At 46.0% G+C, this 21,750-nt stretch overlaps 1 protein-coding gene across 1 annotated transcript in view; it reads right to left on the bottom strand.

Annotated features, from left to right (window-relative positions):
• Positions 1-21,037, bottom strand: part of SIAH3 (siah E3 ubiquitin protein ligase family member 3) — a 43,727-nt gene extending 22,690 nt beyond the window's left edge. Inside the window, exon 1 of the mRNA XM_068675064.1 lies at positions 20,309-21,037. Coding sequence (XP_068531165.1) covers positions 20,309-20,743 — 435 coding nt within the window. The 5' untranslated portion in view covers positions 20,744-21,037. The remainder of the gene's footprint in view (positions 1-20,308) is intronic.
• Between the last annotated feature and the right edge of the window lie 713 nt (positions 21,038-21,750).

Genomic DNA, 21,750 nt, shown 5'->3' with positions numbered 1-21,750 from the left:
TGGATTGTGTTTTAGAGGAGACAGTAGCTGAAAGAATCCAAGCTGAAGCTCACTGTATCCACAAGAGACGTAGGTAAAGACTCATGTTTCTTCTAGCCCCAAGAAGTTTCTCTTTGCTGTGTGATGACTTCAACAGGAACAGTGCAGTGTGATACTGTTCCCAATCCCTCCTACCTTTAGAGCACTCCTGTGGGAAGCAAGAGATGTGGTTCCCATCCCATGAGAGGGATTTTTATTTTCAAAGTCTCTCTGCAAGTGGTGGATGAAAAGTAGACTGAAAGCTGCTGCCAGGGAGTGGTGTCTTCTGCCTTCCGCGCTGTCACCTTGTGTTGGCTACACTCACAGGTTAAATACAGGATATAGACCTTCAAGGAGCGTGGGACTGCCTGATTTTGCACCCAGAGAAAGTGGGACAAAGCTGAGCTGAGCAAGGTGGCCTCCTAGGTTGTCATTCCCCTGCTAATGGGACTGAGCCTGGTGTTAGTTGTAGCTGCAGAAGGGGTGAGAGGAACGATACTAGGCTCAGCAAGAGCAAGGATGCAGTCTGAAATGCTAATATGGGTATTCCCTAACTGTGGTGCAGACAATACCAGTGCCATGCAAGCCTGGGATGGTGACATGACCTCTCAGTAATAAGACACGACCTCACCAGCACTGAGATCTTGGCACGCAGCAAAAAAATTGCTTGTGGATGGGTACATCCATGTCATTTATGCCCTGACACACTTACAAGTTCCTCTCTTCCTCAAAACATCACTCTTTGTGATCCCAGAGTCCAGCTCCTGGCTCTGGCTCAGCCCAGCTACACACTCTCGGCTCAGACCACTGAGGAGAAACTGGGAGAGCCTGCAGAGCAGAGACTCACAAAATGAGAATGGTGAAACAGAAGAAGTTGAGGCAAGGATATGCAGCAGATAAAGGGTTCAGGAAGAAAAACATCAACATGGGAAATTATAAAGTACTAGGAGGCCACAAAGGGAGATGGAAAGTGGAAACACAGCAGCAATGCAGTAGACGTGCTCTGCCCCACCTGACGGCTCACTGCCTGGCCAGCAAGGACTCATCAGGTGTGTTGTCTGGGACATTGTGCATACTAATGCTTAGCCTGGTAGCACATTAAATTCCAGCTGTCTCTTGTCTGTATCAGCCAATAAATAACTGTGTAATACTTCAAAGTTTTGTAAATCTTCCTACTTAGAGTCTGTCTGTGCATAGCGAGGGTGCCTGAACAAAGATGACCTAGAAAAGAAGGGTCACACTTTTCTTTTTCCAGTGTAGAAAACCAGCAAGACCAATAGAAGAAAATTCAGTTTCTTTGTTCATATACCCTCTCTTCATCTTCATCCTGTCTCCAGCCAATTAAAAGAAGAAACTTATTTTGATTTGCTGGTGTATGGGGGTAACCACAGAGGGAAAGGGGTAAAAAATACAGCCAGGGTTGTATTTCTACTTGCACACAAGTGGGAAGTGCTGCAAATGGCATGCCATGATGTTGAGACTTCTTAAATAGAAAAAAAATCAGATTTTACTAAGTCAAAAAACAAAATACTTTCGAAGATCTAGACTATTTAGTTAGTAGAAGGTGACAGCCTGCTGGGCTACAGTATCTATAATCTCAACAGGAGAAGTCTGGTAACATTTCCATACTCTGTGTTTCAAAGTTTGGAGATCACAGAAAGAATTCCAAAACAACTCAAAGAAAAATGTGATTCATCTTACTGAACATCACAGGTTTGCAGGCGTATGAACTAGACAATATAGGCTAAAAGTCAAAGGAGATAGCAGGTCTCTGAGTCTGTCTTCTGATCTGCTTTTGCATTTAACCTAGGTGTGCCCATTTCCCTCCACTCAGTAAAATGGAACCTTGCATTTAGCCAGGTATCTTCTCTATTTGGCACAGGAGAAGAACAAAGGACAAGAAAACAGAAGTCACCAAGACTGTGAAATGAAATCAAAATAAGGGTGAACTGGGTCTGGCTGGAAAAGAATGAGCTTTCTTCACGGTAGTCCCTATGGTGTTGTGCTTTGGATTTGTGACCAAAACTATTTTGATAACAAGCTGATGTTTTGTGTGTCTCTGAGCAGTGCTTGTACAGCATCACGGCTTTCTCTATTCCTCACCCTGCCCCTGCAGCAAGCAGACTGGGGGTGGACAAGAGGTTGAGAGGTGACACAGCTGGGACAGATGACCCCAGCTGTCCAAAATGATGTTCCATGTCACATAACATCATGCTGACCAATAAAATTGGGAGAAGTCTTGCCAAAGTGGCCTTTGCTTGGAGACCAGCTGGGCGTCAGTCTGCTGGTGGGAAGAGGTGAGTTGTAGTTTTTGTACCGTTGCTCTTTTTTCTTCCCCTTCCTTCACTTACTAAACTGCCATCTTGACCCATGAGTTTTTCTCTTTTTCTCTTCTGATTCTCTCCCAGCCCCTGCTGGAAGGAATGGCTGCTGGGTGCTTAGTGGCTGGGCAGGGTTAATCCACTGGAAACAACAAATTGGGCAAATACATCTTACAGAAGACCGAAAGGAAATGGATCCAGAAATTCAATTTCCAGATTCTGGAAAAGACCAGAAAATAGATGTTTGCATGAAATAAATCAAACCCTCTAGTCTGCCTGGCAGCATTGCTGAAACATGATGAAATGGGAATGACATTTCCAGGGTTCCAGTGCCACAGAGCAGGCAAAGAGCCACAACCTGAAAGTAGCTATTTTACTGGAAGTTTATAACACCTGATTGCATCAGACATGAAGAAGTGTTCCCACCTTGTATAAGGTCCCGGTGATATTACTACTATAAACCCAAATATCCTCTTAGAATGGCACCAGCTGTGGAGGCACTCACACTTACTGAAGAGCAGTTTGTCAAACTAAGCTGCAGTGTGACCCAAAGCTAAGACTGAAAAAGCAGGAATGTGAACATTTCTGTAATGCTGAGAATGACACAGTTGGAAACAAACACATTTGTGCTGTTTATGGAAAAGACAGCCCAGAGCACCAAGCCATCTTTCTGCTCAGTTCAGCGGTGGGGAAGGACCTCGTGAAACAACACTAACACAAGGCAGAAGTGACAAACAACAAACGAGCTGGTCCCTGCCATCCACCACTGATAGATGTGCGATCAGCCCAAATGACAGCAGCAATCCCAGCCCTACAAGAGAAACACCTATAGGGAAAAGGCAACAGGGAACACTTGATGCATAATAGTTGAATGCAGTGGAGGAACCGTGTGAGCAGCAAGCAGTGTTGAGCTGGAATTGCCAGGGTTATTTTGGGATTCGTGTCAGGATGACCAGAAAATAAATTCTTGAGAAGTGAGTGGCATGAGGCTAAGTCTGGCAAACTGGTTTTGTAGGAGGCATCCCCCAAGGAAATGGGCTGAGCTGGTAGTGAAGACTGGATTTGTGGTCTTCATCCCAGCAGATGAGGGTTAACCCACGCTGTGGTAGCTTGCTTATGTTTCAGGTGTGATGGTGAGCATCTGCCTGCTGCCAGGATGAAGAAGGGGGCTGTAGGCACAGGGTAACACCATCTTTAAAAAATTACACAAACTTAATCCCACTGGCCAACACTGCAGCAAGATGTCTTCAGGGCTCCCTCCTTGTCCCAGTTGCTATTATTATTTCACAAGAGCTTCTGAGGGTCTGTTGGCAACCTGCTATTTTCTGGCCTTAAGCCAGCTTCCTTATGAGTGTATTAGCATCTCCTGGTCTGTCTGTGTGTGATGAAAATGCTTTGGAGGTCTGGCAGGCAAACGTGTTGCATCATCACTTTAGCAGCTTGCTGCACTATGCAGTTTGGGTTTCTTGCTGCTCTCCACCTCACTGAGGAGGGACCAAGTGATAAATAAACCCAACCTGGTCTGCTGCAACTGCAGTGACAGGGTTTGGGAGCGTCTCTTTTTTTTTGCATAAAGTGCACTTACGGAAACGTGGCAGCATGTTGCTTCCAGATAAATGCAAATACAGAAGGAATAGCTAATGTGGGTCACTCCCCCCTGCCTTTGGATGTGGTGAAGGACACTGCGTTAAAGTCTCCTGGCCACCACACTGACATTTCTGAGTATGGAGCCAGCTCTGGCACCCTCAGTGTCTCCTTTCCCTGCCTCCTCTGGGACAAATTGACCCTGCCTAAGTAAGAAACGGCTTTCCTAATCACATTAGGATCAGCTCAGATGGTGGAGAGGGTAACAAAATTAGAGCTTTTAAACCATTATCTCTTCTCCATGAACATCTGCATTAATACAAGCCTGCAGAGAGGTAAGGGAAGCTGAGCTATGGCTGATCTCATTATAGCTTAAAAAAATAAAAACGTGACGGAGAGCTGGTCCATGGCTGTAAGAAAACCACCAGACTTTTTGTAAGAGACAAGAAGTGGCTGTCTTCAAGCCCTGGATGGTTATATTCTGGTTTTTGAATAAAAAAATAAATAAATAAAATGGTCTCCAATTCCTCATATTTTTTCCTAGGACCCACATACAAACTAATATATACACATATACTTATTCAAGCAACACGCCTATACTTTCATATTATATGTGTCATGCCACAGTGTTTTAATCCTGTTGTCTGCATCCTGTTTGATGTAATAATTTATTGTAATATTTTACATAACCACCATTGATATATTGTACGGAGAAGTCAGGGAGCGTGTCTGATCTCCTTACTATGACAGGCAATAACTGAAGTGATATGGTTATTGTACTCAGAGAGAAACACGAACGCTGCAGAAAAACTGGCCTGGATGAAATGGGGAATAGGACTGGGTTTTGACGATTGCAAACTAGACAGCTATCTGGCAGATGATACTGTGGTCAGGAATCTTGTCATGCACCACATTTCTCTTAAAAGCACCTCTTTCTCACATAGAAACCACTCACATATTTATTAACATAAATAAGGAAAAAGCTTATAGTCAGGACTACCCTTTGACTTATTCAAAGTGCAATTTACTGTAGAAAAAAAACACAGTGTCTGGAGCTGGGGATGTTCAGTGATGTCCAACCAAAGATCAACCTGTGAGCCTGGACACTGGACTCCCTGTTGTCCTCATGGCTGAGTTTTCAGCTCACTCCCTGGCTCTGCTCAGACCACTCTGGCTACATCTCTCCAAGGTGAAGTTGCTACAGCAATAGCTAACTGTAACCAGGTGGAGAAGCCAGTGGCATTTAACTTCAGGCAAGAGATTGGTCCCTACTCCTCCTTTATTTAGCGTCACAGACTTAACCAGTGAATCTTGGACTTTGATACTGTGCTTTCTGTGTGCAAGCATCACTTCTGCAACACATTTACGGAGATGTGAATAAATGCATGCACGCACGCTTAACACGCACACACATCTTCTTCATTGCTCCAATTTGGCAGAAACCTGAGCCTGTTCTTGAAATGCCACAGCTCAAATATAATCCCCTGAAGGATTTTGCAATGCAGATCATTCCAGCAATCTGGTTTACAGCGCAGCCCCCAAAATGGTAATACTGGTAACAGACTGAGATGGGAGAGTAGGAACTTTTTAAACCTCACCACTGAAGTCTATTATGAAACTACTCTCTCCATCTACAGAGATTTAATTGCTACCTGACTTTTGGCCTCATTATATTCCAGATAATTAATCCCCAAGTACTAGGTTTTCACTCTGCCCCAAGACACTTCAACAGGTTTTCTTTGCAGGGGCCCTGAAATGATCATTTCCTGCTCTCGGTGCTGAACATGCTGTGCCAAGCAGTTTAATGCATGCCCATTAACAGCAGACCACTTTGCTGTATTAAAGAAAAAAAAAAAAAAAAGAAAAAGAAAAAGAAAAATACAAGCCCTGCACTATCATCAATTTCGTTGTGAATTTGAATGATCAGAAAAATGCAGATTTGACCACCTGCTGGAGCATTGCCCTGTTGCTTTCGGGAGAGCTGGGTTTGCAGAAGGGCCAAGGAGCCACACGGAGCTTCAGAGCTGGTTTGTCTCCTGTCCTGGGTCATCCTCTGCCCAAGGGGAAGTAACTACACTCATCCAGAGTGAGGGACCCAAATCCAGCCTCCCTTTTTGGCATTTGAAACAGCCTCCCATTTCCATTCTTTTGCCTTTATTAAATTCCATCTCCCAACCCCAGAGGACACCAGTTCTCCAGGTTCAAAGGCAGCTAAAATCTCAAGGAAATGAGAATAATGCACTCCCAGTTGTGAAAAACACAAAACTCAGCTGCCGTTTGGTCCGAAGTAAATTCTACCACAGATGTAATTCAGCCAAAACTTCCCCCTTTCCTCATAAATAAGCAGCAGAAGGCAGTTGCTGCAGTTTTTTCCTCTATGGCTATCACTCAGCAGAGGCAGAGCTGGAAAGCATCATCCTGCGAGTGATGCCCAGGGGCAAACAGAAGGCATCTTGCATGAAATTTGCACTTTGGCCCCTGGAGACCCAACAGCATCTCTGTTTTGTCTGTGGTTTGGGTGACAAGTTTGATGAGATGATGCCACACAGACTTGAAAGTAACTTTCACAATTTATTTTCTAGGCTGTTGGGGCTGGCATGAGCACCCCATCAGGAACTGAAAGTCCTCACAAAGCTCACGGTTCATGAACTTTGAGGAGAGGTAGGAATGGGGTCTGTCCTCCAAGGGGCACATGTTCTTGTCTATAAATGCAATCAGCTTACATTTACTTGTCATTTCTTTTAGCACTATATCTCAGTTTGTTGTATGTAGCAGGTGTCTGGACTGATTATCTTTTAAAACAGCATAATTAATGGATTTCTGTGCCTTCAAAATCATATCTATTTTGATCAGCTTCAAAAATAAAATAAAATAAATCCCCTTGTTTCTGTTCATACGAGGTGTGAACCTGTAAGCGTTGAGCCCCTGAGACTTTCCCTGACTTCAGAAGAGGTTTCATCTCTCATTCCACAGAATTACTCAGGACGCCTCCTTCATTAACAGAGAGGAGACTGGGACCTTCTCCTTTCTGCAGCACAGACCTTGCTTTAACCTCAGAAAGGCTTTAGTTTTTCCAGCTCTAAAGTGAAGGTAATGGTATTTATAAGCAGGCTAGGGGTTTCTACTTGAGGAACGTTTGATGAAAGTCTGGCTATTTGCCAAAGACAAGCATGATATTTTCCAGACCAATGAGCCATTGCCTCTCTGCTGCAGAATGAGAAAAAAAAAAAAAAAAAAAGCACATGAAGATCCAGCCCCTGGAAACAGGAGCTGCAATATTCATTTCAAAATGGGACATGAAGGCTGGTACCAAAAGGATGAGGGAGTGGAAAGCCTACAGCTGGTCCCACAAGGAGCGGGACAAGAGATGCTCCAAGGGTAGATGCTCTGCAGGGAGAGGTGCTCTCTGGCTGCTCCTGGCTGGAGAAATTGGACAGGTCAGGGTGCTGTTGTGGGATGAAAAGTAAAAACAGCAGTCTGGCAAAGTGTGCAGAGAGCTGTGACTCTGGCGCATGAGATAAGTGGCAACTTGCAGACTTTGCTGCTTTTTACAGAGTGCTGAAGCACCGCTGCAGACAGTGGTTTTGCAAGCTGGGGTGACTTTCATGACGCCTCAGAGGGCAAGAAGTGCTGATCCAGCGGCTGAGATGGGCTGTAACCACACCTGAAGAGGCTGGAAGGGAGAGGAGCGTGGGGAACAGCCGCTGAGGAGGGAATGGGTTGGTGCAGAGAGCACCGAGGGAACACAAGACTACTGCGAAACTATCCCGAGGAAGGGTAGTCTCACTGAATCGATACCAGCCTCTGCTCTCGATTAGCTGCGATTGATTTTTCTGGGGTTATTTCATTGCTTCACCCATCCCCAGCAAAGTTAGCTTGAGTTTTACAACAGACGCAACCTTTCTGTGGGAATATCAAAGCTCCCCTGAGCAGGAGGGGAGGGATACTTGAATTGCCAGGCTTTTGTGGAGGATGCCAAGTTGCTGCTGTTTCTTTAACATTCAGAAACAAACAAAAAACACTGAACAGCTCCTCCCCAGTTTCCCCAAAATCCTTCTGAGGCAATCAAGTGTAGTCCTTTTTCTGCTGACAGTGTCATTTCTATCATATTTTGCCCATAGGCATGTTGTGATCTTTATCAACGTTGTGTCTACCCTGGAGACCTTTTTAAAAGATGTCTAGGACCTGAAGTTATGGCCTTAAGCTCCTGAAAAAGGATTTTGACTTTGTGCACCAAAGCTTCACCCTGTTGTTCTGTCAGTGATGTTTCAAAACAGGAACCCTGCTTTTGCCTACCCATCTCCAGCTTTGCAGGCCCCTTCCATATGCCTCTCCTTAGCAATGGATGAACCATGCTGTGAGAACACAAAGTCACTGGTGAGAAGTTGAAGATGCTGTCTTGCAACTTGCACCCTTTTTAGGTCAAGGAAGGCACAAATGTGCTGCCCCACAGTTCCTGGGGTTGGTGGCTGAGACCTCTCAGTGATCCCCAGGGACAGTGGGATGACCCCCACATGAGAGATTGGTATCAGGAGGACTATATCCCTGAGCACTTTACAGGAATGGAGTAGACATTTAACTCGTTCCTCAAGGAACCCTTGAAGAGCCATGCTGGCAGACACAAATTCCCTTCCCAATTAATATTTGTTAGTGCCTGTGCATCGCTTCACCCAGAAATGGTTTGTTCTTGATAGCAGTGTCCTCTTTTTTGGCCGTGACAGGCCAGGAGCTTTATGAAAGTCTTTGGTACCTACTGTGTCAACAGAAAGGTTGATTTATGGTCCACTTAATGAATGCTGTTCTATTGCATATTGATTTGCTGTGTATTTAATAGTTGAACTTAAAAATGATGTGAAGGCCATAACATTGTTAAGCCTGTGTGCATAGCAAAACTCTGTAACATAATAAAGCCAAAAAATTGTTTCTGACCTGCAGCTGGTGCATCCTCTCCCTCAAAACCTACTAAGCATCATAGCTAACACATTCTTTGAAATATTTTTTTTTCTTTTTTTTTTTTTTTTTCTCAGAGGTAAACTCATAAGCTAGCTAATTAAATACCAAATTGGTTATTGCGGGTGCATTTACTGGGCATGAAAAAGAGATGCACCTCTGACATGCCTCTGTAAATATGTTTTAAATAAGTCATTGGTAGTTAATTACCATACTGTAAAATTAAGGCAAATAGATGTTTTTTAGATGATATAAGGCAGCTGCTTCATGGTAATTAAATAACATAAATGGATTATGCTTAGATAAAAATCCTGGAAAAGCGGGAGCCTCACAACATGGTATGGCATTTATTGCTTCCCCAAGCATCACTTCTGGATTAGAGGAGGTACAAAAGATATGTCCACGTTAACAATGAGGGCAGCACAGAAAGGAGGTGAATCCCGGGTGATTTATGGCTATCTTCCCAAGAGTTTGGCTTTGCTAGGGAAAAGCACAGAGGTCACTGCACTGACGCATGCCTTTTCAAGGCACCACCTTCAAACTCAAAATAGGTGGCTGATTTTTACTCTGTTTGGAAACCGAAAGCAAAAAGACTCTGATTCTTCTGTCTTTAGTAGTAAAAAGTCCAGATGTTGGTGCAGATCCAACCCAAAAACCCAGTGCTCTACCAGAAGGGCAGTTAGACGACTACGTATGCCTCATGGTGTTCACCTCTGAACATTGCTTTCTGTCTGCCCCCATGTCCTCCTGCAGCCCCAGGTGGACTGGGCATCCTCTGCTTCTGAAGGCAGGCAGGGGTGGTGTGATGCGTAATGCTGGGGCAACATCATTCCTTAATTCCCTCCCAGCGGTGGCTGCATGCTAACCATGGATTGATGAGACCTCAAAGTATTACTTAATGCTCCTAAAGTGCTTTATATTTTCTAAGTACAGTATAGAATCAGAAAAATTAAGGTTGAAAAAGACCTCCAGGATCATCTGGCCCAACCATCCCCCTACTACCAATGTCACTGACTAAACCATGTCCCTAAGCACCATGTCCAGCCTTTCCTTGAACACCCCCAGGAATGGTGACTCCACCACCTCCCTGGGCAACCCGTCCCAGTGCCTGACTGCTCTTTCTGAGAAGAAATGTCTAATAATTGTTTTAATCGTTGAAGAGTAGTGCTCTTTGTTCACTACTTTGTTTTCATTGTTGAAGAGTAGGGGCACGATGTTTCCATTTTTCCACTCATCAGTGACGTTGCCTGAATGCCAGGACTTTTCAACTATGATGGAGAGAGGCTTGGCAACTCCATCAGCCAGTTCCCTCAGGACCCTGGGATGCATGTCATCAGGTCCCATAGACTTGTACCTGCTTAGATTCACCAAGTGGTCTTGAACCTGCTCTTCACTTACACTGTGTGGGACTTTGATTGCTCAGCCTCCATCTATGGTTCCAGGGAAATGAAAGACGTGGGAAGGCCGTCTACCAGTGCAGGCAGAGGCAAAGATATTGCTGAGTCCCTCAGTCTTCTCCATGTCTGTTGTTACCAATTTCTACGATATAGAAACTCACTCCTAATATAAGAAATTAGCCACCTATAATTGCTTACACACTACTATTTTCACCCCTCAGTCTATTTTCACAAATGTTAAAGGCGCATGGTGGCTCCTGGGGTCTCCTCCTGTCACTCCAGTGCAGCAGCCCAAAGGAGGCTGGGTCCTCTCTTGTGCTCTTCCTCGAGGCTCTGTGCAGAAGACATGCCATCTCTCGCACCAGGGCTGGGGGATGGGAAAGCAGCACTCACACAACCCCTGAGAATTGACAACAGATTTCTTTATTGCCGGGACATCTTGCAGGTGAGCCTGCGGGATGTCCATGTTGTCTGGCAGCTCCAAGCTAATGCTTGGGATGGGGCCTGCGTGACGAGTAGGGTTCATTTCCATGAGTGGGTCCAACGCTGCCATCAGCTTTATGGCTATGCCTGGAAGATGCCCTCACGTGGAAGAAGGAAGATGGTTGGGGGGCTGAAGACCCCTTTTCTGGGGCTGGGTCCCCCAGGGTACTTGGGTTGCCTGAGAGAAAGGCTGCCCCTCAGCCACAGGGACTGCCCTCCACCACCCATCCTGTGCCCTGGGTTTATTTTTAACACTGTTTTTTAGGTAATTAAAATTAATTTATGGGAAAGAACAGAAGCAAGATGCATCTTCAGCCCTAATTCCCATGTGCAGTTTGTGCTTTAAGTGAATTTCTTCCTCTCATCATACCTAATCTAAACCTCCTCTCTGTTTCTTCAAAGCTGTTATTCCTTGTTCCATCACTACACTCCCTGATAGAGTCCCTCTCCAGCTTTCTTTGAGGCCACTTCTGTGGGTTAGGTTAGGTGGTAAAACTACAGGACCTTTCAAATTTCAGCCTTATCCACCTTGTTCCACATGTTCCACATGACGTTTTCCAGCTCAGACTCTAGCCGCTCATCAGTGTAACACAGAACCATAGAATCATTTAGGTTTGAAAAGCCCTCCAAGATCATCTGGTCCAACCACCCCCTACCATCAGCATGACCCACTAAACCATGTCCCTAAGCACCACGTCCAACCTTTCCTTGAACACCCCCAGGGACGGTGTCTACCATGATCCCTGATACCTTTCCTGCAAACATCACTTCCAGCCATCTGGCTCCCAGCATCTACTAGTACATGAGATTTCTTCTCTCCAGGTACAGGTCTCAGCATTTGCTTTTGCTGAACTGCACAATGTTCCTGTCAGCTCATTTCTCCAGCCTGCCAAACTGAGATTATTTAATTTCCATAATGATTAAAATGTATTATTGCTGAAGAGTCACTGCAAAACACATGAATTGCTTAATATGCTTTAAAGCTCTCTCTTAAGTACAAGAAGATGTCTTAAATGGGCTTCTAACTTTTTACTGTTATTATATAAGATACATGAACATGAAGGCAGGTATTGTCAGTCTTAAAGACTTATTTTGAAGAATTAATTTAAGAAGTCTTTAAGAATTTGATCTCCAGAAGTATAAAATATTCTCGCCTCCAAAAATGATAATAGGGATCGCTAATTCCTTGCTAGATAAGGCTAGGGCTAGCTTTGTGACTCAAGGTCACACAGGCTATGATCATCATTAAGTGATTAATGAACAAAATAATAAACTTAAGTGGCTACTATTAAGCTTCAGCATCCACATTTTGAGCCTTACATATTTACAGCTCCACTGTGAGATTGGAGGAGCACACACCCCAGCCTCATTGACACCAAAAGCATCAGCAGCTTCACAGTATTTATGGCAACAGGGCTGGTTTTGCAGATGGGCCCCTCGCACACATACAGAAGCTAAACCTATAGCAGAGGATTCAAGTATTTTGTCTTCCATCCCAAACCTCCCACCTGATGGCAGAGAACAGCAAACTTCTGATCCGAGCATCAAGCCCCCCCCCCCCCCTTTTTTTTTTTTTTTGTGGAAAGCAGAACAGAAGCTACTTGATCTGCAAGTTTCTTCTGTGCTGTAAAAGTCAAGAAGCAAAAGTTACTATTACAAAAAATGCTGAAATTTTGCTTTCGGCGTCAATTAATTTTCCCTACGAGTGAGTAAAGAAAAGGTCTTCCTTCCCCAACATCTGCTTCATCAAACTGCGTTCTCTTTGCTATAGGCTGTTGATTGGTCTCCGGCAAATTAAAGTTGCTTTAGTTAAAGCAGCACAAAGCAAAATGCCCAGATACAGCCTGGATTTATCTGTGAACTAGGATGTTTTTTTCCTAATCACTGGCTTATTATTGAAAAAAGAAAAGTAAAAAAAAAAAAAAAAAAAGAGAAAAAACATTTAAAGCTTAAAAATTATTAAGAAATGCCTCCCCAGTAAGCTTGTGTTTAGCTGCAACACTAAATTATCTCCAATTGCCTTGTGAAGCTGCTGGAGATTAAGCTGGCTTCAGATCTGTTTTGCGATAGTGCTTTCATCTTTTACCAACAGCCTGAAAGAAAATTCAGCCTTTATAATCAGTTATTTACAAACCAGTGGTTATGTTTGTGCAACCTTGCATGACCTTAACATTTTTGAGTCGCCTTTTTGAAACATTTTCTGCGACAGAAGAAACACAGGAAAAGTTTCATTTATTTTTAAAGCTGCATTATTTCCCGTATGAATTAGACTTGGGAGATTCCAGGCAGGAATTGCATCTGGAAGAAAGCTTCCTGTTTGCTTCTATGGGACAAACCAGATGAAGCCATTGTGAATTCCTATGAGTGTTTCTATCTGTTTTCCTGCAACACTTTAAATCTCAGCGTGGGCATAGCCGTGAATTGCCTGCAAGTAAAGACACCTCTGTTTGCAAGGAAGGTGCTTGTGCTGTATTGCTGTCCTCTTTGTGTTTGAATTCCACTGATGTTGGCATGTGGCTATGAAAAATGTCTTTGCACACAGTCCCAAAAGCCTACATAACGAGAGGTCTAAGCCTGTGTGCATGCCTTGAGATAGCTATTTATGGGGGATACCACTTGACTTACCAGGGGTAAAGCGGTCCCAACAAAACATTTGCCATAATGATAGCAGAGAGGAAATTATATGAGTGAGACAAACCTCTGGCCACATAATGACTACTGGGAACACTGGCCCAGGCTGCCCAGAGAGGCTGGGGGGGCTCCTCCTGGGAGAGCGGCACAAGGCGCCTGCACGGGGCCCTGGCCACCCTGTGCTGGGGGCACTGCTGGAGTAGGAGGGTGGACAAGAGGTCCCTTCCAATCCTAACCATGCTGTGATTCTGTGAGCAAGCCCAAAATCCAGGCAGGGAAAGGAAACCACACTACCTACACAGCCCCTCTGCTCTGTACCTCTTTGCACAGCTAATTAACACAACTCACGCACCAAAAAGCAGGTCTGAAGCATTAGGGATCCTGCTGGAGGGGGAAAGTAATCATGAAGCAGTTAATTGAATAAACCCGGGGAAAGTTTGTTCTGCTGGCAACCATCCCATAAGGAGAATGAAAGGCAGATTTGGCTGAGGGGATTATTTGCTCCACGGTAGTCTCTCAGTGCTCTTTAGGAACATGTTTACTGTTGTGCCAGGGTTCGAAGCCTTTGCAGATAGATGTTGAACAGTCTGTCCTCTCTCCTTCAGGATTTATTTCATATTGCTTGTAATTACCAATGTGGGTGCTTATCCCAAAGCATATTTTGAAATATATCTTACTCTCTTTTGCCACTGTTTGCCTGCCACGGTGACCCTCTTCTCAATCCAGGTTAATTCCATTAACTGCTAATATCCCTGAGCTTCGGACTACTGTAAGGATTTAGAAGATGAGTTTAAATTGTCAGATACTTATGTAACTGATACAGCTCAATCGTCTTCCACCAGTGCCAGTCATCTGTGCTGACCCTTGGATTCCCGAGTACCTCCCATGTATCAGTCTGTCTCCTGTCTTCTTTATTTTCATATATTTCCCACACTTTGTCTTGATTGTTGCTGATGCAAACATTGAAGACTGCCCTTGGGACCCTTGTAATGCTGTACCTTTCCTTGTGCACCAAGCTCTGTTTTTACGTAGGACTGTAGGGTCAGAACAGTTCAGATTGGAAAGGACCTCTGGGCACTGTGTGTCCAAGCTATGTCAAGATGCTCAGGGCTTTGCCCCATCAAATTTTTAAAATATCCAAGAATGGAGGTGGCAGAGACCCTCTGGGCAGCCTGTGCTAGTGGCACACTCTCCCATGGGAAAGCCTTTTCCCCTCGTATCTAGTCAAAATATCTCTTGTTTTGGCTTATATCTGGTCCTTCCTGTCCCCCCAACCTGAATCTCTGGGAAAAGACTGGCTCTGCCTTCTCTATATGGTTCGATTAGTTAATTGTAGACTGAAATTCCTTTTCCTTCTCCAGGCTGAACAAGCCTGGTCCTCTCAGCCTCTCCTCCTCCATGCTGTGCCCCAGCCTCCTGACCAGCCTGGTGCCCCCCTTTCCAATTGGGATCGGGCTCCCAATACTGCACCCTTGGTTACATTTCAACGTGAAGGTAACCTCAGCTGTCCCCTTGTCCCTGCTGCCCTACACAAACCCCACGTGGTGGTGAGTGACTCTATTTTCACTCCTATTAATTATTTGGCTTATTTGCCACACGGCAGCCCCTGAGAGAGGAAGAACATTTTCACCCGCTGCTGCTGTGGTTTTCTGCTCCGTGGCAGCCGCCTCCTTGTTGGTCTGAAGTGTTTATTTGTTTTCTGCACAAGGGGAAGTTACTGATTTCATCTTCTTCTGTCTCATTTGTGCTCTATCCCTCTATTTCTCTTCCCATTCCTGCTGACACTTGATGCGAGAGAGCGTGTGATCTTGTGCTTAAGATATTCACAAGGACCCGTGTCTCTCCTCTGCCATGCATTTCCCAGAGGCTGGTGGGTAGTTCTCCAACCACTCTGAGGCTTAATATTCCATGTGTAAGATACCAGCAACAGCACTTGAGCTGTGCAGATGATTTATTTTATTTTATTTTTTACTGGGGAGGCCATACTGGAAGGAAAAGGGATTTCAGCACAGGGTGAAATTGCTCTAGAAAAACTAACTAACTAAATAAATAAAATAACAGAACTAAAAGCACCACATCTGGTGTGGAAAGAAGTGATTAATCCCTTTCCAGAGTTGGTTCAAGTAATTTTACCTAAAAAAATAAATAAATAAAATAAATGTGCAAAGCACTTGGAGGTCTCTGCCACTCTCCGAAGATGCTTTCCTGCCGTTGCTGAGACTAAAGGGGAGAGGGAGAGCTAAAGATAAACCCATTAATGTTATATAAGGTGCTCAGAAATGCCTCTAAATAAATAAAGCTGCTGTAAATTGTACACGTGTATGTGTCAGGCAATTTGTCTGCAGTGCCCGAGTGCTCTTCCCTCCTTAGACGAGAGCGCTGCGGGAGAGCTGAGCAGTGCTGCAGGTGGCTGCGAGCAGCAGGTCACCCAGAGTAAATTCTCAGGAAATCCCCATGCAGCACTGAGATTTTACCATTTTACCTACATTTTACCTACAGCACTGTCCTCAAAGATGCCTGGGGGTTAGAGCTTGGTGGGGGGTTGTGAGAGCCAATTGAAGCCTCTGTCCTGCTCAGTTGTTTGCTGCTGCAGCATGGGGAAGATGCTGAAGGTGGTTTTGCACCACCAAATCAAGGCAGAGAGATCTTTTTGCAGCACTGATGAATGAATCATGATCGTGGCTCCCCACATTGGGTGGACACCAAATGGCGACGACTTCACCAGCAGGACCTGCCTGCTGGAACCACTGCCCAGTGCACCAAAATAGCAAGTTGCAGGCGTGTAGAGCACTTGGCTTCCTTCCTAATGAGATCAGACAGTGGTGACTGCAACCTATCTCTTAATTTTGCAGCACTCCCTGTCTTGCCGATGATTGTTTTAAAATGGGACTTCATCAGCCAATATGCAAATTGATGTCAACAAACAAGTTGATGTTTGAATTTTTATTTTGTTTTTTTTTTTGAAGGAGCTTAAAGACAAATAAGAGACTTGAAGTTGCAATGAAGCTAGTGATGATTTCCTTCAGCAGAAGTACAAAAAAAAAAAAAAAAGAAAGAAAGAAAAAAAAAAAGAAAAAAAAAAAAAGCCCAAATTAAGGTTGTTATGTAACAGACAAGGAAATCTTTGCCTTCAGGATTTTGTGTTACCAGCAATGAGCAACACGAGAATGCAACAATAGCTTGGACAAAAAGGCACTCAACAAAGACAAACTGAAAAGAAGGAAAAATCAAGCAGCCTGGTAAGGTGTTTAACTTCCCAACTTCCATCCTTTTCACTTCCAAAGCACATACGTGCACATTTGGGCTGAAAAGTAGCTCCCATGGTCAGAGAGAGCAGGTGGAGGAGAGGCACAAGCCAGCACTGCGGGGCAGCAGTGGTCCTCATTACCTCCAGAAGAGCTGGTCTTCATCTCCCACTGCCTCTCTCAGTCCTGGGTAAAGCTGGGCAAAGACTGCCCCTCCTTCCCATGAAAATACTGCAGGATTCTCAGTTTTACCCCATTCCATCCTAAGCCAAGAGGTGCTGATGGAGGAAGGCACTGGGGATGCCGTGCTCCCTTTAAACTCCATTTTTTGGGTTGTTTAAGAATCTCAATTCTTTCTGAGAAAAGTTTCTAAGTGTCCCCTCCTCAGAAATATGGAGAAAAAGTGTGCTGGGGGGGTCTCCAGAGCTGTAGCATGCCAGGGAGCACCAGTTAACACGCATTAAAAGTATTAACACAGAAACTTTGGAAGCGTCATCTCTTCCCCTTCCTCTGCATCCTCCCAGAAGATTTTGTGGTTTCTGATGCTGAAGCTTGAAGCTGCTCTGCTTTCCAACAGGCTCGAAGGGAAGCCTGTGCCACCCTACAACCAGATCCCTGTGCTGTGGACCCCGTGTGGTGTACATGTGTGGGGCTGCGAGCTCCAGGTCGGTGGGTTTGGGGAGGGGAGAGCTCCCAGTACCCAGCATCAGCTGCTTGCTGCATCCGTACAATCCTACCCCCAAGCTGGGACAGGAACCTGGGCTTGCAGGCTTCAGGGGGCTGCCAAAGCCCCTCTCACCCTAGTTATCAGGATCTTATTGTTTCAGATGGGGAAATGCCACTAGGCCCCCAGATCCCAGCCCTGCATCTGTACCTGTGCTGAGATGGTGGTGGAGGATGGCGGGGGGTTGTGAGTCGCATGTTTCAGTGCCCGTCTCCTCCCTTAGAGGACATATATAAATAAGTCTCATGGGGGTATAATGCACCACAGCACTTTAATGCTGCTGGGGATTAACTGAATTACAACGCTATTTGGCTGGCCACTGTGCAGAGCCAAGCTGGTAGGGCAGGATTCAAACCGTTCCCCTAACTCAACGCAGACTTTAGAAAACACCTGGAACACAGACTGCCCCAATAAACCACGTTGTAAACCTTTTTAAGTGTAAGATTAAACTGCTTATGCCCTCCTTCACGTATGCATCATCTCATAACTTAATTAATTCCTTTGAGTCCTGTGGGGACAACTGGCCATGGCTGCACTGCAAGCCTGTGTTGTGCAGGATGGATGGGGGCTCCCCTGCCCTCTGCTGCTCACCAGGCACTTCTCCTTGATGCCAAATCCCTTGGTGCATGCTCATGGTGTCCTTGGTGGGAGCTGGATGCCACCACACCTCCTGAGCACCTCCCTGGGCAGCAGGGGTCCTGCTGTTCACATCCCTCTGGGCTTTCACCCAAGTCAGCCCGGAGCACCCTCACTGGGGCACTGCAGAAATCCAGGATAAGGTGATCCCTTCACAAAGAGCACAGCTCTGGGGTAAGCACAAACATTTAAGCCTTGAAGGGAACGGAGAGGAATGACATTGCTCCCGGCCCTCGTTTCCTAGCAGGCTCGTATTCATCGACCACAAACCTTAATACAGTTTTCACTCCACTTGTCAATTGTTAAGATAGATTTGGGGGCTGTCAACAAAATGTTACAGATGAAATGACCCGGCTAGAAATAACAGACTCTGAAACACCAAAGAAGTCATAATACTGCAAGCCACCACGGAGGGATAGGTCCAACCCCAGGGTGGAAGCAGGGTCACCTGGCTGGTCTGTGACACCAAATTTTGGACAAAACACTTTGCCCATTGGAGGTGACCCCTCTCTATGGCCAGGGAGGAGAAGATGGGGTCACTGCTTCATGTGGAGGTGGCTCCCTTAGTTTTGATTTTTGATTTTTCCAACCAAGGTTTCTTGTCAAATTGTCCCACCTGCCTGCTTTCAAGAGCCACCAAAACAGTACTGAGGCTGCTCATCTCTCTGCTGGGCTTTGAGTCCCAGCAGTGAAGAGCTTGGCCACGGGGATTTTAACGTGCTGAAAAGCCCCATGTGTTTAACAGTTGATGCTGAAGCATCAACTTTTCCTGGCAAAATGCTGCAGGTTCTGCTGGAGTGAATCTGCAACTCGGGAGGACGTGAACAGATAAATTCAGGTCCTGTCCTAGTTACCGGGGGAGAGACCAATGGACACCCCTCTGTGTGCTTGTGGGGTGTCTGATCCGACAGACACTGTAATGTCACCTTCAATAACCATTTGCTGCTTAGATATTTTTTTTTCTCATAATTAAAATTAGAGATGAAAGTAGCGGGAGAGTCACATAAAAGGGGTCAAGTACAGAAGCATTCATTTACCAAATCTCTCCGTGCCCTCGGGAAGGCGGGTCTGTCTCTCTGCAAAGTGCTTTACCCATCTGGGCAGGCAGATCCCTTTAAGATAATGACAGGGCTGCGGGATTTTTAAGCAGCTCATGTCAGTGGTGGCCGAGGATGTGATGACACCAGAGGCGAGCCTGCACTCCAGCATCCCCTCACAGCGCCTGCCGGCCGGTAACACTCACTGGAAATCCTCCCCAAGCTGCTGTCGTGCTGGAAACCACCTCTCCCTGCCTGAGCCTGCAGATATAACTCTGGAAATCTGCTTTTTAGAGGGCGCTGCTGTTTGTACCGGGGGGATGCTGCTCCGAGGCGGGAGTTACCCCACCAGCAGACTTCCCGGCGCAGAAAAGCAGAGCCAGAGATGAGTTTTCCTGATTTAAATCCCCTCCTGAGTTTGCATCAGCTGCTCTGCGAGTCAGGTCTGCTACCAGCAAGAGAGGATTCACTTTGGTGAAGTTGTTTCTTTGCTACCATCATAAAGTAATTCAAGCCTCCCAGTCACTTTCTTCCCCCCCCCCCCGCTACATGAAAGCCTCAGTGTTCTGGCATAGGCAGAGCTGTTGACACTTTGTCAGTAAAAATCCAGAACCGTGCTAGTGAGAGAAATGTTTTATGGGGGCTATAAATAGTTTTGCATTAAGGCAAATGTATTCTCCCACCTTAAAATAGCTTCACCTTGCAAAGGACGAAGGAGGCTTTCAACACCACAGGAATGCCTTTAGCCTCCCCTCGGCAGCAAAAACAGCTTTTTTTCGCCCCAAAAGTGAGCACGACCAACAGCCAGAGACCCCTGGGCTGTGTGTGGGGGGCCTCTTGCCCTGCTCCCTGCTGCTAACCAGCAGCACATTGTCACACCACCGGCAGCACTGGCTGTGCCAGAGCCCTTTTAACAAAAAAAATGCTAATTCATCAAACTAACTTTTTTTTTTTTTTCCTCTCTTTTTTTCCCAAAGGCTCGCAACATGCCTGCTTGTCACAGGGATGAAAGGAACGGGGAAACTTTGGTGATTTGGGGAGCAGCGACTTCCCGCGACCGCTTTGAGCAGCGGGATGCTCTCCCTTCCCTCTGAAGTGGCTCCTGCAGCAAGGACAATGCAAACACCCCCTCCGCCAGGGCTGCGAGGTGGTAACAGCACTCTCCCTCTGCTGCCGGAGCATCATTTCAATCCCCGGGCAGAGAAACGCCGGCGGGAGGGGGGTTGGGGATTAGGGAGAGAAGAAATCGGGAAGAGGGGAAAAAAAACCATCTTTGGCTCACCTTCAGGCTGTGCGTTGGGTTGACGACGCAGACAAGTTGCCCGGCGGCCGAGAAAACCCTCTTCGCCTTGTAGTGCTGAAACCGCAGGTGGATGAGATCTAAGACAGCCCCAAAGCACTGGGTGAAGAAAAGCATCACAACTTTGGTCGTTGCTGCTGCCGGCGGCGGGCAGGGGAAGCGGCCAGGCAGCCCCTGAAGTCCTTGAGGCCGGGGAGGGAGTGCGGTGGGCGAGCGCTGCGCTCCGGCACGGCTCAGCGTGCCTTCATATTCATCATCAAAACAAGACGGGAAGAGGCTTGCAGCAGCGGGGCGGCCAATGGAAAGGACAGGAATGTTATCCTTGAGGTCCGGAGACAGCCAATAACGAATGCCTCCCCTCCAGAAAGTCCCTGATGAATTGAGCCTGGCGGAGAATGTATTATTGAACATTACCATACATCAGCACATCGCATTTATCTTGCGATTACAGCCGGGCGTACGGGAGGCTGGGGAGATAGGCAGGCGAAATTGATTGCTTAACGTCTCCATTTATTAATTGGCTTCATTTAGCAGCAAGCGCCCTCGTGCCGGAGCTAAATGGAAGGGGTAGGGAAGAAGCCCACCAGCGAAACTGTTGGAAAGTAGCGAAACGAGATGGAGCAGGCTACGTTTTGCAGCCCGGGAGGAAAATCAAATATGCAGAGAGAGTTGCAGCTCCTTGCAGGGGTTAAGCAGAAGTAGAGCTCGCTATATAAATAGATTCACGCCTGTGCATTTGCAGGCTTCGCTTTGGGTTTTTATCACTCTGATGCTTTCTAAATGTTGCATTCTGCTGCTTCATAACGGAGACATTCCCAGCACGCAGACAATGCGCCCCCCCACCCCCCCCAAAAAAAAAGTATAGGAGACATCAGGTATGGGGTCTGGTGCAACTTGGTATAACTCCATGCCAAGTCAGCAACATTCCCCCTGATTTACGCCAGCTGCATCGGGTCCGCTGGACACCGAACGCGATTGCTGGATGCTGGAACTGCAAGAGCGTGGAAAGGCACGGAGCTGGCTTCTCAAAATAATGAAATGCATGATGCATGAGGGCACACGCATGGAGAGGAACTTGCACAGGGGGACAAGTGGCTTCTGGATCAACAGAATAATTAAACATGCTGAAGGCTTTCGCTTGTCATTCATCTGCGTATCAGCGGCTGGGAAATGACTAATTAGCCATTGGGTTGTCCTAGGTATTAAAAAAATATATAAATTAGGGAAGGACAAGGAAAATGAGATGCTTTTGTGGATTGTTACCAGCGTGTGTCTGTGTTGGTGGGCAGGGATCCTTTTCAAGGCACTGGGTCTCATTAAACGGGGTTCCTCATGACCAGGTTTTCCAGGAGGCAAAAGCACTGAAGCAGCCAAGGGAATCAGAAAGCACATTTGTTTCATGGGACAATCCTGTGTGATGTGTT

Source organism: Anas acuta, chromosome 1, assembly GCF_963932015.1.
Source record: "Anas acuta chromosome 1, bAnaAcu1.1, whole genome shotgun sequence".
NCBI lineage: Eukaryota > Metazoa > Chordata > Aves > Anseriformes > Anatidae > Anas > Anas acuta.
The sequence above is the reverse complement of the archived record's forward strand: the minus strand, read 5'-3'. Positions and strand labels throughout refer to the sequence as shown.